Here is a 12,952-nt window from a genome sequence, read left to right on the forward strand (position 1 = left end):
ACATCCGTCAATTGATTTCGGTAATTGACCTTCATCGCATTACCTTTGAACACTCTGATCATCTCGAATAGCTCGATAAAATGCCGTACAAGGTTGATCTTTTCTGTTGCTTGTTAAAGCTGTGCATGTGTATTTCTTGATACTTTAAGCACAAGTTATCCGAGCTAGAGTCTTTGAAATGTTATCTTGAGTCAATATATAATCTCTTGGTGATGATTTGTTAAAAATTCGAGGATTCATTGGCAGTTATAACTCCAACTATTAAAGATTTCAGTTTTCTGCCAGTATTTATGGAATTCCTGTGGAGGAATGTGCTAGCTTCTAGTGAACAATTTAAGTTTTTGTAGTTAAATGACCCCACAAAATCCACCCTAAGATATGAAACTCGGCAGCGTAATAAATCTTTTAACGTTTTTTAGCATTCAAGATCGCCATCTGCATGTGCTTGACCCACGATAGTCATGCATTGTTGTATTTTAGGTATTAAATTACGCTCTCAAATTTTTTGGATGTGAATCTCAGTTCTCGATCACCTATGGCCACAGTCGGCACTCCATTGCGTTTGCATATTTAATTCTCGATGCTTAACACTGGTAACCCTGTAATGCAGTCCATGAAAATCGTGAGCCGGCAATGTTTTGGCCTAGCAGCAATCGGTATCATCTTTTCGTAAGCTTTCATACTGAATGTCGTGGTATCGACTGCAAGTCTCGCTCGTCGCCATGTATTGTTTTGTATCCTCGTCTATGTCATTCTGAAATTAACATTATAAGATACTGAGTTGTGTTCGTCTTGTACCCGGATGCTGCAATTCTCGAATCATGCGTATGCGAGATAATTCCTCCTCTGAGGTTTGGACTGTTCAGTACACCCCGCCTTCGCACCTTGTTGTTTGTCGATATTGATAGTAAGTCTATATTTGGATTTGAACGTCTGTCAGCTTTTGAAGTCTTGCAAACATCCGTTATGTCTTGTCACCACGGGGATACATTTCCTCATCTGTAAATCCACCTCCACTGTTCTGCACAGCGTTGATACACCTTCATGTAATGGATAAGTGTATAGGGCCTTGATGCTGCATATTTCCATAGGGTACCTCAAGCTATAAGCTCAACTACAAGAAATGAAGAAACTCCTAGTAAAACTGGTGTTCGTGGGGCTTGCACATGTGGTGTGCAGTTTCTATGGGCGATGTTTCTGATCACGTGACGTTAAGGGGTCCACACAGAAAACTTTGTATCTGAATGCATATCCTCCCCAGGAAGAGAATGTCGAGCACTATTTCCATGTCTCACTAAGGTAGCCATGCCATGGCTGGGTTATCTACGTGATCTCACTGACAATGTTCGTATGACTGCAAGCAGTGATTCTACAATCATGCAGTGTGAATATAGTACATGTTGTCAACATCCATCCTATTACTTTTATGTGACGGTGGATTGTGGGTATGTAAGCTTCTCTGCGCTCTTAGTCGACCCCGATCTCGAGTTCTTCTTTGCTTTTCAAGCCCCACAAAGAGCTATGCGCTCTTGCAGCTTTTATGCTTTTTGGAAAGCCTCTATTACAGTATCGCATATCTGGGAGTGTACTTCTTCCAGCATATGTACTCTTAATTCTCGGTGATGTATCGTAATCTTGTCACGCTCATCCATGTCTGCAATTTGTGCATAAATATTTCAGCAAACCTTTGCTGTTCTTCTGTTGTAATCGAGCCTGCCATTTTGCGGATCAAATTGTTGTCTAATCTCGTTTAAAACTCCACAAAAGATTTAGGCAACGCCCACCATGCGGCTGCAACTTATCTAATTTGGTAATTATTACTGCCAATCACCTCTACTCTGTGTCTTTACTCGCATTGCAATCAATATTCTTTGCGCTGATTAGAGCTTCGACTTGATGGATACACTCTAAATCTCTTTCATCCTTCCAGTATGTTTGGCGTCGTAAGTCTTTCTATTTTCTTCTCGGTTCTTCCTCCTGATCTGCGGTCGGCTAGATCACCGCCAAGTCGCTTATGTGGGCCCATATCAGAGATTGGACATTCGTTGCTGCTGCACCAATGGTTAGGCCAACGTCAAAAATGATGGTTCCATCTTGTAAGTACAAAAGTACTACCAAACGTCAATATATATTCCAAACTGAATAGCTTCGGTTCTCTGTGATTTAGTAAAATGGCCCTCACAAACCCGTCATGCAAGACGTGTGCGATTAAAAACTTCGAAGTGCAAGATTTTAGATCGCAATGAGCGAAGGAGATAAGGGACAACAGCTGAAAGAAGTAATATAACAGCTTCTTTAGCTTAGACGGACAAGTGCAACTAAATGTAATAGGACCGACTGCCTATTACTTACTTGCAGGGTAGCTGGCAAAACGATCAGTGTATCAATGCTTGCAAAGGCAACTACATAAAAATTATATCATCTCTATTGTTCTACTTTATAACTCCCTTTATTATCATTCAATCAGATTACGAGCATCATTTCACAGACGTTCTAGCGTATATTCTGTTTCATGCAGTTCCGCATGCTGTAAAAAAATGCTTAATGTGACGATCTATTTTGATGTCTATCTTCGGGCTACCTATACACTCTTAGCAAGGCCCTGCCGAGTTGATACCGAAAAGAAAGCTCAACGGCGGTCCAAGAGTCGAAAGTGTGAGAATATGCATAAATTCAAGATATCATTCGTTATAGGCACGATAGACTGCTGAGGGTGCCTTTACAAGGGGGTGTCAAAGCCGACGGAACACAGCTAGGCTGAGGAAAAGAGAAAAATAATTTGTTAACTAACAATCAGCTCTGAGAAACCCGCATATTATTTTTCTACCGCTGAACAAAACATCCACGCATCGTGTGCCGTCTTCGCTCTTGTCTGCAAGATGCAAAGGATCGGACTTGTACAACGAATGTCTTGCGGGAAAATCTTGAAACCCGGTTAGCACAAGGCGGTCTACTACTAGGTAACTGTGCTCTATTATTTCTTGTGGAGTTCACAGTCAATGGTTCAGAGAGCGGCTCTCTAATCGGGGTGGAGCTCACAGCACAGGTTTGCTGGCTGCTGAAACTACAACCCCACGATTATTGAAGATGTGAAACGATCGGGTATTTTCAGGAGCTTCGTGCGACTGCGTACAACGCGCTACTGTCAATAACAGTAGAGAGTACGTGGAGGCGTTGATGGTACCATATATGAATACGATATACGTGTGTTCTACGTTGGAAACACTTTAGAACGAGTCTAGGGTTATGCTGAATCTTTATGTGAGCTTTGTGACTTTGACAGCGTGGAGTGGTGCTTAGTCCTTCGATTTATGATAAAACGTATGGTGTGACTAGAGTGCGAGTCGCTATGATCCGCGCGACCCCATGAAGTGAAATCGTTAGGAACCACGCGCTATTTTTCTTTTAATTTCTAGGCAAGTCATGAATCCAAATCAGCACAGAAATGAAGACGCTTTGGTGCGTGCGCACAGCTGCAATTGCTTCTGTGTAGGACGTGGAGTTGTTTAAACCTGATCACAATTGCAATATTAGGTGCCTCGAGCAGATCTGGGGAGGCAAAAAGTGACAATGAATCGCGGTGTCATGGTTGGACAGAGAAAGCGACTTGATATTGCTGTCTCCAAATTGAAATTTTGTCGAGACGGAAAGAACGATTGTATGTCGTGAGCGTCAGATTCTACCTTTTGTAGATTAATAAGACTGTAGCTGCGAGTTGTAGACTTCTATGCCTGGGCTGGTGAAGAATGAAAGCAACTTGTGTTGACATCTCGCATGCCAAGCAATTGAAGTTGAAGAGCAGCTTTGCATTGTATGTAGAAAGGCGAGGATTTAACAATCAAAAGAATACTTCATCTTTAAAATGATGCGACAATTTTGCTGAGCCATTACATCCGTGTGACGTGCCCACCGTGCGAAGTGATGACGCTCTATGAGCAGGTGGCGAACGCTTACATACTTATAAAATTAAGAGCAGGGATAGTCGTAGTGGCTGTAAATCTTTCATCACTGCCTATAGCCGAAGCTTTTATTAAGTTATAGGGATTACACCTCAAAAATGACATTGGGTAAAGACTGGGACGGCTATCCTCGAGCTTGTCATATCGCGACTGGTGACTAGAATTCCATCTCGGGTACTAGCCCCGGACTGAGAGGTGCGTAATACAGTTGATTTGTTTAAAACCAGACATTGTGCCACATAACAATGGCTCTTACTCATAGTAGTTCCTTAAGTAAAGCACCATGCAAATTTGATGAGTGAGAAAAAAATCACACTTGGCGCCCGCAACTCTTGCTCCAATACAGCATGGTCGGCTGCAATGTGCCTAGTGCCTTTAAACTAGTCGATTGGAAAGACGGGCACATCACACACACGGCAGTACGTATTCCAAGCGAGGCGCATTGGCAGTGGCTGTATATGCCACAGAGACTGGCTAATGCACGAATGACGTTCAATCGTCTGGTGAATCAGCTCTTCAATCGTCAACGCGGCTACACAAACTCTACTTTGATGAAGTATCCGTCGGTTGTTATGCCGAGCACAGGGAGCCGGATGCAGAGAGCCGCATTACACAGCTCGAGTGATGCTATATCATATGTATTTGGATACTTATCCGCGAATATAGATAAGTGTGTCTTTGGCGCCGACCATACCTCAAAACATTTTTCAGGGTTGCCTCGTTTAACAGCGGGGCCTCCAGGCAGATCGCGCGATTCACGATACCCTTGTATTGTCTCAAACAGTGGTCTGTTTAAGCAGTTGGACAAGTAACGTGTACACTATGCCAACACGGAGCGACCCGTCATCAATCTCGATGAAATGAATGTCAACTGGTGTTGGTGTGGCAAAAAGGGGGACCTTCAAAACTGTCGAAAAAAATATTGCGCATTTTTCCGATTCTGGTGTCTTAAAACCATATTGGCCATTCCATGTCATCTGTGGTGCTTCAGCCTTTGCAATAAAAAGAAGGAGTTTTCTGAAAGAAGTATCTCCTCGTCTGGTTCAGATAGTACCTAACTGGCTCCAATCCTCTTGTGGTCTACAAACATCATATGATGTTTTGCACAGCAAACGCGTCACAACATCTCTCACAGAAAATGGCAAGATGGTAACCCTTCTTTGCTGAGTTTTCTTCTCAGATAAAGCCTTAGTCGAGTTGGCTTAATGTCGTGTTGAATACGCTATTTCGTCGCCTCAAATATGATTGCCGCCTGTCACAATGGTGACATCGCCAGTTGATGAGGTGATAAGCGCATCGAACAGATAATTGGCAACGTGAAAGGCTGCTCAACGTGTGAAAGTCATATGTCACTCTTGTTAAGCGAGCGGTTGCGCACCTGCGACGCTATGGCTTGTCCCAAGACTTGCTACTGACTTAAACGAAACTCAGTTTTGTGGTATCTTGTGCGAAGGACCTCAACGACAAATTCTGGACAAGGCTCACAATCCCCATTTAGGCGGATAGTTAGGTAGTAAAAAGACACAGTGCTCGGTGAGCGCTACATATTGGTGGCTGAGTATGTTCAATCGGTATTCACAAAGAGCGCATGTGGGAAATGTGTCAACAAATAAAACCCTCACCAGATGTGGTTGCAAGATTTGCCAGCTTGAGGGTCCCAGAAGAGTGATAGCAGTCCACAAGTATGGACTTATTGTTTCGGTCGTCCAAAAGACGCGTCCACTACTACCAGTATTGTGGTCTTTCAGGGTTGTCTGAGCAAGATGAGTCCTCTCGCTGATGTCCATGATAGTGTGACAGGTGGGGATAAAGCCAAGCTCTTCCTTCAAAACGTGCTTCGCCATCATGGGTATCTGTTACAGATTCGCGCTTAACAAAAGTCTTTATAGAAAATGTATAAGGTGCTCCGTACAAGATTGCATTTTTAAACCGCTGACCATTCGTAAACAGATGGTAAGAGAATACTTACTAATTGCGCTGCAAAGAATATCCTTTAACGCACTTGCCCGAAGGGAACCCGGTTTAGTGCGAGTTGCTTTCACTCGCAAAATTTGCGTTGAAAAAAGTAGATCATCACTCTCCAAGCTTTAGCCTTCTTTATATATACGGTGTGTTGAGTCCTCGGGTGCATTTGGCACTGCCACAAAGTAGCCATGTTCTCTATGAGGGCAGAGTTGTCCATCATAATTAATTTGGTGATATACACTTCAAAGCAAAATCATTCATTTCTATCGTAGTTAGACTTGTTGTCATGTTTAGAGTGCATGATGCTATGGCTGAGAGTTACGACAAACAGAAGTAACCTGACGATACTAAAGTCGGGCAGAACACACGCAAAATCGTCGTATGCAAAAAGTGAAATTGAATACAATTTATGTACGTGCACATGTTTTTCAGTGGTCTATAAGACTTAGTCGTGTCCGCGCTTCATTGAACTGTTTGTGGTCCTTACAAAGAAGAGATTGATTTATGCTTTCTATATCCCAACGAGAATGCAAACACATCTAATGTACTTGCTAAATTCACACCACGACCCCGCTCTTAAGAGTCAAGGAGATCTCAGCCGCAGATGGAGCAGCATCTACACCATCTCCTGTAGCTATGCTACTCTCTGCTACAAAGGAGCGACGCAATTCTGAATCACTCGGTGTGCCTCGAGCCAGACAAGCCCGACAATACATTGACAAAGTTTAAAAATAAATCTAAGATCTGGCTCATCTCAGTCTTAGACGTAAGCCGTAACTTTCGGACTGAGTCGAACTCCGTTGGTACCGCTTGATGATCAAGGAAGGGTTTGCTTAAGTGGAGCGTTCGTTGGAGCGGCAGGTACGCTATGCCTTATCTAGTACCTGGTAGTAGAAGGGTTATCCTTAGGAAAAATCGGTGTGAGTTTTTGCCTCCACTCCGCCAAAATTGCCCTGGTGCCATGGTCGCTTACGACCTGGTGCAACTCCGCTTTTTATTTGCTTGAGATTAGGCAGGGTCGTTTATCTCAGCGCCCAGTCTACAGTTAAGGCCGACCGACATTGTGGTGAAAAAGCACTCTGATCGGTAGCTACTACAGCCGTCTCATGGGACCATGCATGCTGTTAGCAGCAACAACTTGACGTAATGGATAGTGACCTTGACTGCCGCGTCTTGCATCGCAATTTACAAAGTCAGGCATGCAACGACGCTCTAGCCGGACGTTTGCATTGCTGAAGCAGATTTTGAAAACACAAGTGAGGCAACATGAGTTCTTCGCCGGGTAGGAAGCTACCTAAACGCTGCTGCTCCAAACGTAGATGATACTTCTAGGACTTACTGCCTCGCGGGGCGTTTTTCTTGCACTCGCTTTGCCCCGGGTGCAAGCAGAAGGCCCACGTCTATAGGCATATATGGGCTTTGCACCAGCGTGACGAGTGACTTTAGACGACGAAAATGGTATTTTACCGAATTCGGCAAGACTCATCGTGATTCTTGAGCGTGCAGTAGAGCAAGCTGGGCCTTTAGCTCGCTGAGAACAAGCTGGACATCGTGATGGGTGCCAAAACACTTTTCGCCGATGGGAATGGACACCAAGTCCGAGATATATGCAGATGGAAGACTGAGGTAGCGAGTGCCTCCTCCTTGGGGAGCCGCTAGTCCATGTGCCGCCAGGTGATGGTGAAGGTGTTTGGTCGGGACTTGGAGGGTCACTGGATATTCTTATTGGAAAGCGCCTTGGCACACTCACCTTAAACTTCTTTAAGTGTTTCGATTGCGTAGAGAGTGCCTTTAGTAGGGTTCGTTGATTTATTCTGGTGTATGAAGGCAAAACTCGGATGCAAGTATGCTCAGAAATCAGACATTGTAAAGTGCAGAGAGTGGAATGGAACTTCAGGCGCAGGGATTGCTCCTGGAGCGGTCACTATTGCGCAGTTTTGTTGAGACAAACTAAGTGTGAATACCATCCTTAGTGGGAGGGTATAACGGGGCAAAAATTGTACGTTTATTCCCTTAGGTTGATACATTTGGGACAAGTGTATTGATTCAGTACGGTACAATTGTCATTACAAGAAAAGAGAAGAAAAGGGAAGATTCAAACGCGATGTAACTGTCCATATTAATTAGTATCGGAATATCGGTGTTGATGGAGCTTTGCCTAGCCGCACGGCAGATATCTATATTATATCAAATGAGAGCAAAACAAATAAATTGGCAATCAGTACAACCAGCAGTAGATTAGCAAAAACGGCAAAGCTACCAGACACCGAATTACCTTCTAGGCTCTCGGTTACGCTCCTGGCAGGATCGTACGAACCCAACCTCTGTGCATTTGCTAACGTGGACTCTAGGAGTCAAAGGATTTTGTATGCAAAGTATATGGCAACCCGTTGCACTCACTTTTACTACTGTAGTAAATGATGCTCTTATCGGTCGTAAGAAATGCGTCTTCGCCCAAGCCATTCAAAAAGTTGGTAAAACGGGATGTCGTGCACGCTGCATAGCGTAGCCTTCACCTCGGAGGATCTGAGTTTACAAACTCGCAGATGTTGGATTCGTATGCTCCAACCAGAAGCGGAATCGAGAACCTCCAACGTAACTAAGTTACAAGTCAAGAGTGACATTTATTCGATACATGATGTGTCCGTTCTAAAGTATATGCTATGAAATATGTTTTCATATGCTGGAAGTGTACGAATCCAAGGATACTTATCTCGCGTAGAAATCGTCGCAGTGTATCTCAACTTTAAATCGCTGCGAAAAATAATCCATCAAATGGAAACTTTCGAAGCATTGTCATACCATGAATTTGTGTGGATGTCCTTAAAAGCTTAGCTTTTACTGCTTGACTAACATAATTAGTCGCGGAAAAATGAGGGTATCGACTATTTCTACACCATGTATAAACTACTCGCTTATTAATACATTACGTCAAACTTATTCGCACTTCATCTGGCATCAACGAAATAAGGCTCATGCATCAGCAGAATTTTTAATGGAGATTTCGCGACTTTTCTCTAAAAGGAAGGATTCATTACGGTGTAGAACAATCAAAACAGAAGTCTGCTCTGAATGACGTTCGTACTTGGGTTTGAGATCTAAAACCCTAGTTAATAGTGCTCAGCTTTCCACACCACACATTCACTTCATCATTAGCAAATCTCGCAACGGTGGCCGCACTGCTGAGAGTTGTTGAGTAAATGTAAATCTCACATGTTTCCCAAATATTGTTGGCCGAAGCTTTGAAACTTTCTGCTGTTGTCTTGTGCTTTATGCCGGGATCGATAGACTCCTCGATAATTATCTTATACCTTATTACTCATGTCAAACAACCTGTCACCCGTTTTGCCTTTGTCAATTCAACAATAGCACGTTATACTTTTACAAAAATGAAATGTCTAGTTAGTAGCACGTTAGCTAATTAACAAGAGAACGAGCTTGCATGAACGTAATGAGGTTTTCGCATTCAAGTACAAATTCAATCACAAAGGCATTGTATTGATTGATGTAAACACAGACAGTTATGATAACTATCGATTAAAGCAGACAAATGGACCCGCGTGGCATTGATAGCTTCTGACTCACAACAAACGCTTAAATTCAGAGATTGCACGTTCAATGCCGGCAACTTCCGTTTCTAAAGCGACCTTTTTCACACCATCAGCGTTTTGCACGTCCTCGGGTACCTTAATCTTATAGTCGTCACGGCTCATTTTCTTGCTCAAACTATCAAGTGATGGCGCAATCTTTGCCAGCTTTTTGCTTAGCTTTGTGATCTCGTTGGCGAAGTCCACTAACCCGGCAAGCAGCACGAAAATTTGCACTTTATCATTGACACTATGCATCGCACAGCCCTGAGGCGCTTCTTCATCCACAATACACTTCGATTCCCCTGCCTTGGCAAGCGTGTTAAAATCGTCCAGCTGCGATTCTATCACGGCACTGATATCTTTGTCACTACACTTGATGAAAAACGTTGGACGCACACTGTTTGTCAGTCCGTACTCAGCCCGTACGGAGCGAGCAGCATGAATCACTTCCTTCACCAATTCCATGTTCGCTTCAACCTCAGTGTTCGTCCATGTTGCCATTACTAGCGGATAGGGAGCAATTGTGATACTCGCGGTCGAGCGCTTGCCCGGCAACCGCTGCCACAGCTCTTCTGTCACGAACGGCATACTCGGATGCAGAAGACGCAGTCCAAACTCTAGACACACATACAGAGTCTGCTGCGCTGTCAATTTAGACTCAGCATCCTCACCGCCCATCACGGGTTTGGTCAGCTCCAAATACACATCACAGAGATCATAAAGCCAGAAGTTGTACAGCGCGTTCGTCAGCTCTCCAAACTCATAGGCAGCAAACGAATCATTGCACACTTTAATCGCGTGATTCAAGCGGCTCAATATGTAGCGGTCTCGAGTATTTACAACAGCGTTTTCCAGCACAAGCTCAGCTACGTTTTCAGCAGCTGAAAAGCCACCTTCGAGATTAGACATTGCAAAACGCACAGCATTCCATAATTTGTTACAAAAGTTGCGATAGCCGACAAGGCGTCCAATGTCCAGATTTATGTCGCGCCCTTGTTGCGTGTAAGCCAATAGACCAAAACGAAGAGCGTCAGCGCCACACTCAGGAATACCTTGTGGGAAATCTGCCGTCTGACTTTTTTTGGCTTTCTCCACCTCCTTAGCAGGTAGATTGCCGCTTTCCAGCTTTTTGAGCAAATCATCCAGTGAACAACCGGCAATGATCTCCAAAGGATCCACCACATTACCCAAACTCTTGGACATCTTGCGACCGTACTTGTCGCGCACCATTGAGTGCAGATAAATAGTCTTAAATGGCAGTTTTCCCGTTAGCTTTTGACCCAAAAACACCATCCGCGCAACCCAGAAGAACAAAATGTCGTAGCCCGTCTCAAGTAGATCTGTTGGATAAAAGTTTCTAAAGTCCGACGTTTTGTTCGGCCAACCAAAGACAGCAAAGGGAAACAAGCCAGCGCTCACCCACGTGTCCAGCACATCTTCGTCTTGCTCCAGCTCAATCTTGTCTTCGGAAACGCCAAGTTTCGTCGCCGCCTTTTTCCGCGTAGTTTCCTCCGAAATTCCAGCAAACCAGCGATCGCTCGCATCTTCTGCATTTTTGTCGACAAATGCTTCGTCTTTAATGCGAGCAAAGTAAGCTGGAATTCGGTGACCCCACCACAGTTGGCGTGAGATGCACCAATCACGAATGTTTTCTAACCAGCGAAACCAAGTTTTCTCATGACTTTCAGGCAAGATCGTGAGTTCTTTGTTTGTGACAGCAGCCATAGCATCCTTGGCCATCTGATCGCAGTTGATAAACCATTGTGGCTTCACAAGTGGTTCAATTATATCACCTGAGCGCGAGCAAATACCTAGCCGCATTTTGTTATCTTGTTTGCCATGATACAATCCCTTAGCTTCAAGCGCCTTTTCGACCGCAATACGCGCATCGTACCGCATCATACCCGCGAATTCACCGCCATTTTCATTAATTGCTCCGTCATCCGTCAATATATTGATAAATTCAAGTTTGTTTCGCTTTCCACATTCATAATCATTCGGATCATGAGCGGGTGTGATTTTCACGGCTCCTGTACCAAAACTCATATCCACAAGTACAGGGTCTAGCACAATTGGAATTCGGCGGCCATTAAACGGGTGGACCACATATTTACCATGCAAATGCTTGTAGCGCTTGTCTTCTGGATGAACTGCCACACCAGTATCGCCCAACATAGTCTCCAAACGAGTAGTAGCAACAATTATCTGTTCATCAGTTCCTTCAACTGTGTACCCAAATGATGTGAGTACACCAAATTCGTATTTGCGTTCTGGATTGTGACCTGGAACCATCATTTTTGTACGCTTTTCGATATCAATGTAATCCACCTCAATTTCGGACAATGCTGTCTTTAATTTGCAACTCCAATTAATCATACGAGTAGCTCGGTAAATGAGACCTTCCTCCCATAGTTGACAAAAGGCGTGAGATACTGCGCGAGCACAATTTTCATCCATGGAGAAATATTTGCGATTCCAGTCTACTGAGCATCCAACACTACGAAATTGGTGATGAATGCGGCTTTCGTACTGATTTTTCCAGTCCCAAACACGTTCTAAAAATTGCTCGCGACCAAGATCATGGCGACTTTTTCCTTCTTCTTTCAGCAAACGTTTTTCAACAACAGACTGTGTTGCGATCCCTGCGTGGTCGGTACCTGGGACCCATAACGTAGCGTGGCCTAGCATTCGGTGCCAGCGCGTAAGGGCATCCTGAATAGCCACAGTCAGTGCGTGTCCAAGATGCAAGGATCCTGTGACATTTGGCGGTGGAATGACCATGACAAAGCGCTCATCAGGCTTGGCATGCGAAATTTTGTCATCTGAGCATGAAAAGAAGCCTGCAGCCTCCCACCAGTCCTGCCACGCGGCTTCGACAGCGACAGGATTATAGGCGGTAAGCATTGGCTCAGTCAAGTCTTTCTTATCACCCTTTGGCGTATTGTTGACGAAGACGGGGGCGCTCGGAGTCTCTTTCTCATCTTTCTTTTTTTTTTGTCGGTCTTAGGAGCCCAGCGGTTCGGATCTTTCTCCTTCTTAACACTTTTTTCGGCGCGTTGTGCCTTCTTCATGGCATTCTTGCTCAATTTGGCAGGAGAGGAAGTAGCGGCAGCTGCGTCTGGAGTCAGGACAGGATCCGCCATTGTGCTGAGGAGCTTGATAAGACCAGAAATGGCTGGAATAGATGCGGTTGATATTTAGATATTTAATTGTCAAATTTGTCAGAAATTTAAATATTGGTTCCGAAATTATCATGTGAATGATAGAGAATTCCAAGACATGATGAAATTCTCTAATTGAGAACTTACGAGTGACGTAAATTTGATGTAATACGACTAATTAATGCTAAATATTAGCGAACTTCTTGACAAATTATTTAGCAGTATGCCTAGATGAACTGCATTAACGGATCACGCATATCAATCACGATCTCAATCT

At 44.1% G+C, this 12,952-nt stretch overlaps 2 protein-coding genes across 2 annotated transcripts; one reads left to right on the forward strand and one right to left on the reverse strand.

Moving 5' to 3' along the window:
- The first annotated feature begins 8,717 nt into the window (after nucleotides 1-8,717).
- PHALS_15187 (uncharacterized protein) lies at nucleotides 8,718-9,183 on the forward strand. Its single transcript, XM_024720194.2, has one exon. It carries the CDS (start codon nucleotides 8,797-8,799, stop codon nucleotides 8,998-9,000), a length of 204 nt encoding a protein of 67 aa, XP_024585417.1. The 5' UTR covers nucleotides 8,718-8,796; the 3' UTR covers nucleotides 9,001-9,183.
- Nucleotides 9,184-9,505: 322 nt separating this feature from the next.
- PHALS_06837 (valine-trna partial) lies at nucleotides 9,506-12,657 on the reverse strand (the record flags this gene model as incomplete). The annotated part of the gene is made up of 2 exons (XM_024720195.1): nucleotides 9,506-12,373; nucleotides 12,445-12,657. The coding sequence occupies 2 exons, from the start codon at nucleotides 12,655-12,657 to the stop codon at nucleotides 9,506-9,508; spliced, it is 3,081 nt and encodes a 1,026-aa protein (XP_024585418.1).
- Between the last annotated feature and the right edge of the window lie 295 nt (nucleotides 12,658-12,952).

Source organism: Plasmopara halstedii (assembly GCF_900000015.1).
Source record: "Plasmopara halstedii genome assembly, contig: Scaffold_3060, whole genome shotgun sequence".
NCBI lineage: Eukaryota > Oomycota > Peronosporomycetes > Peronosporales > Peronosporaceae > Plasmopara > Plasmopara halstedii.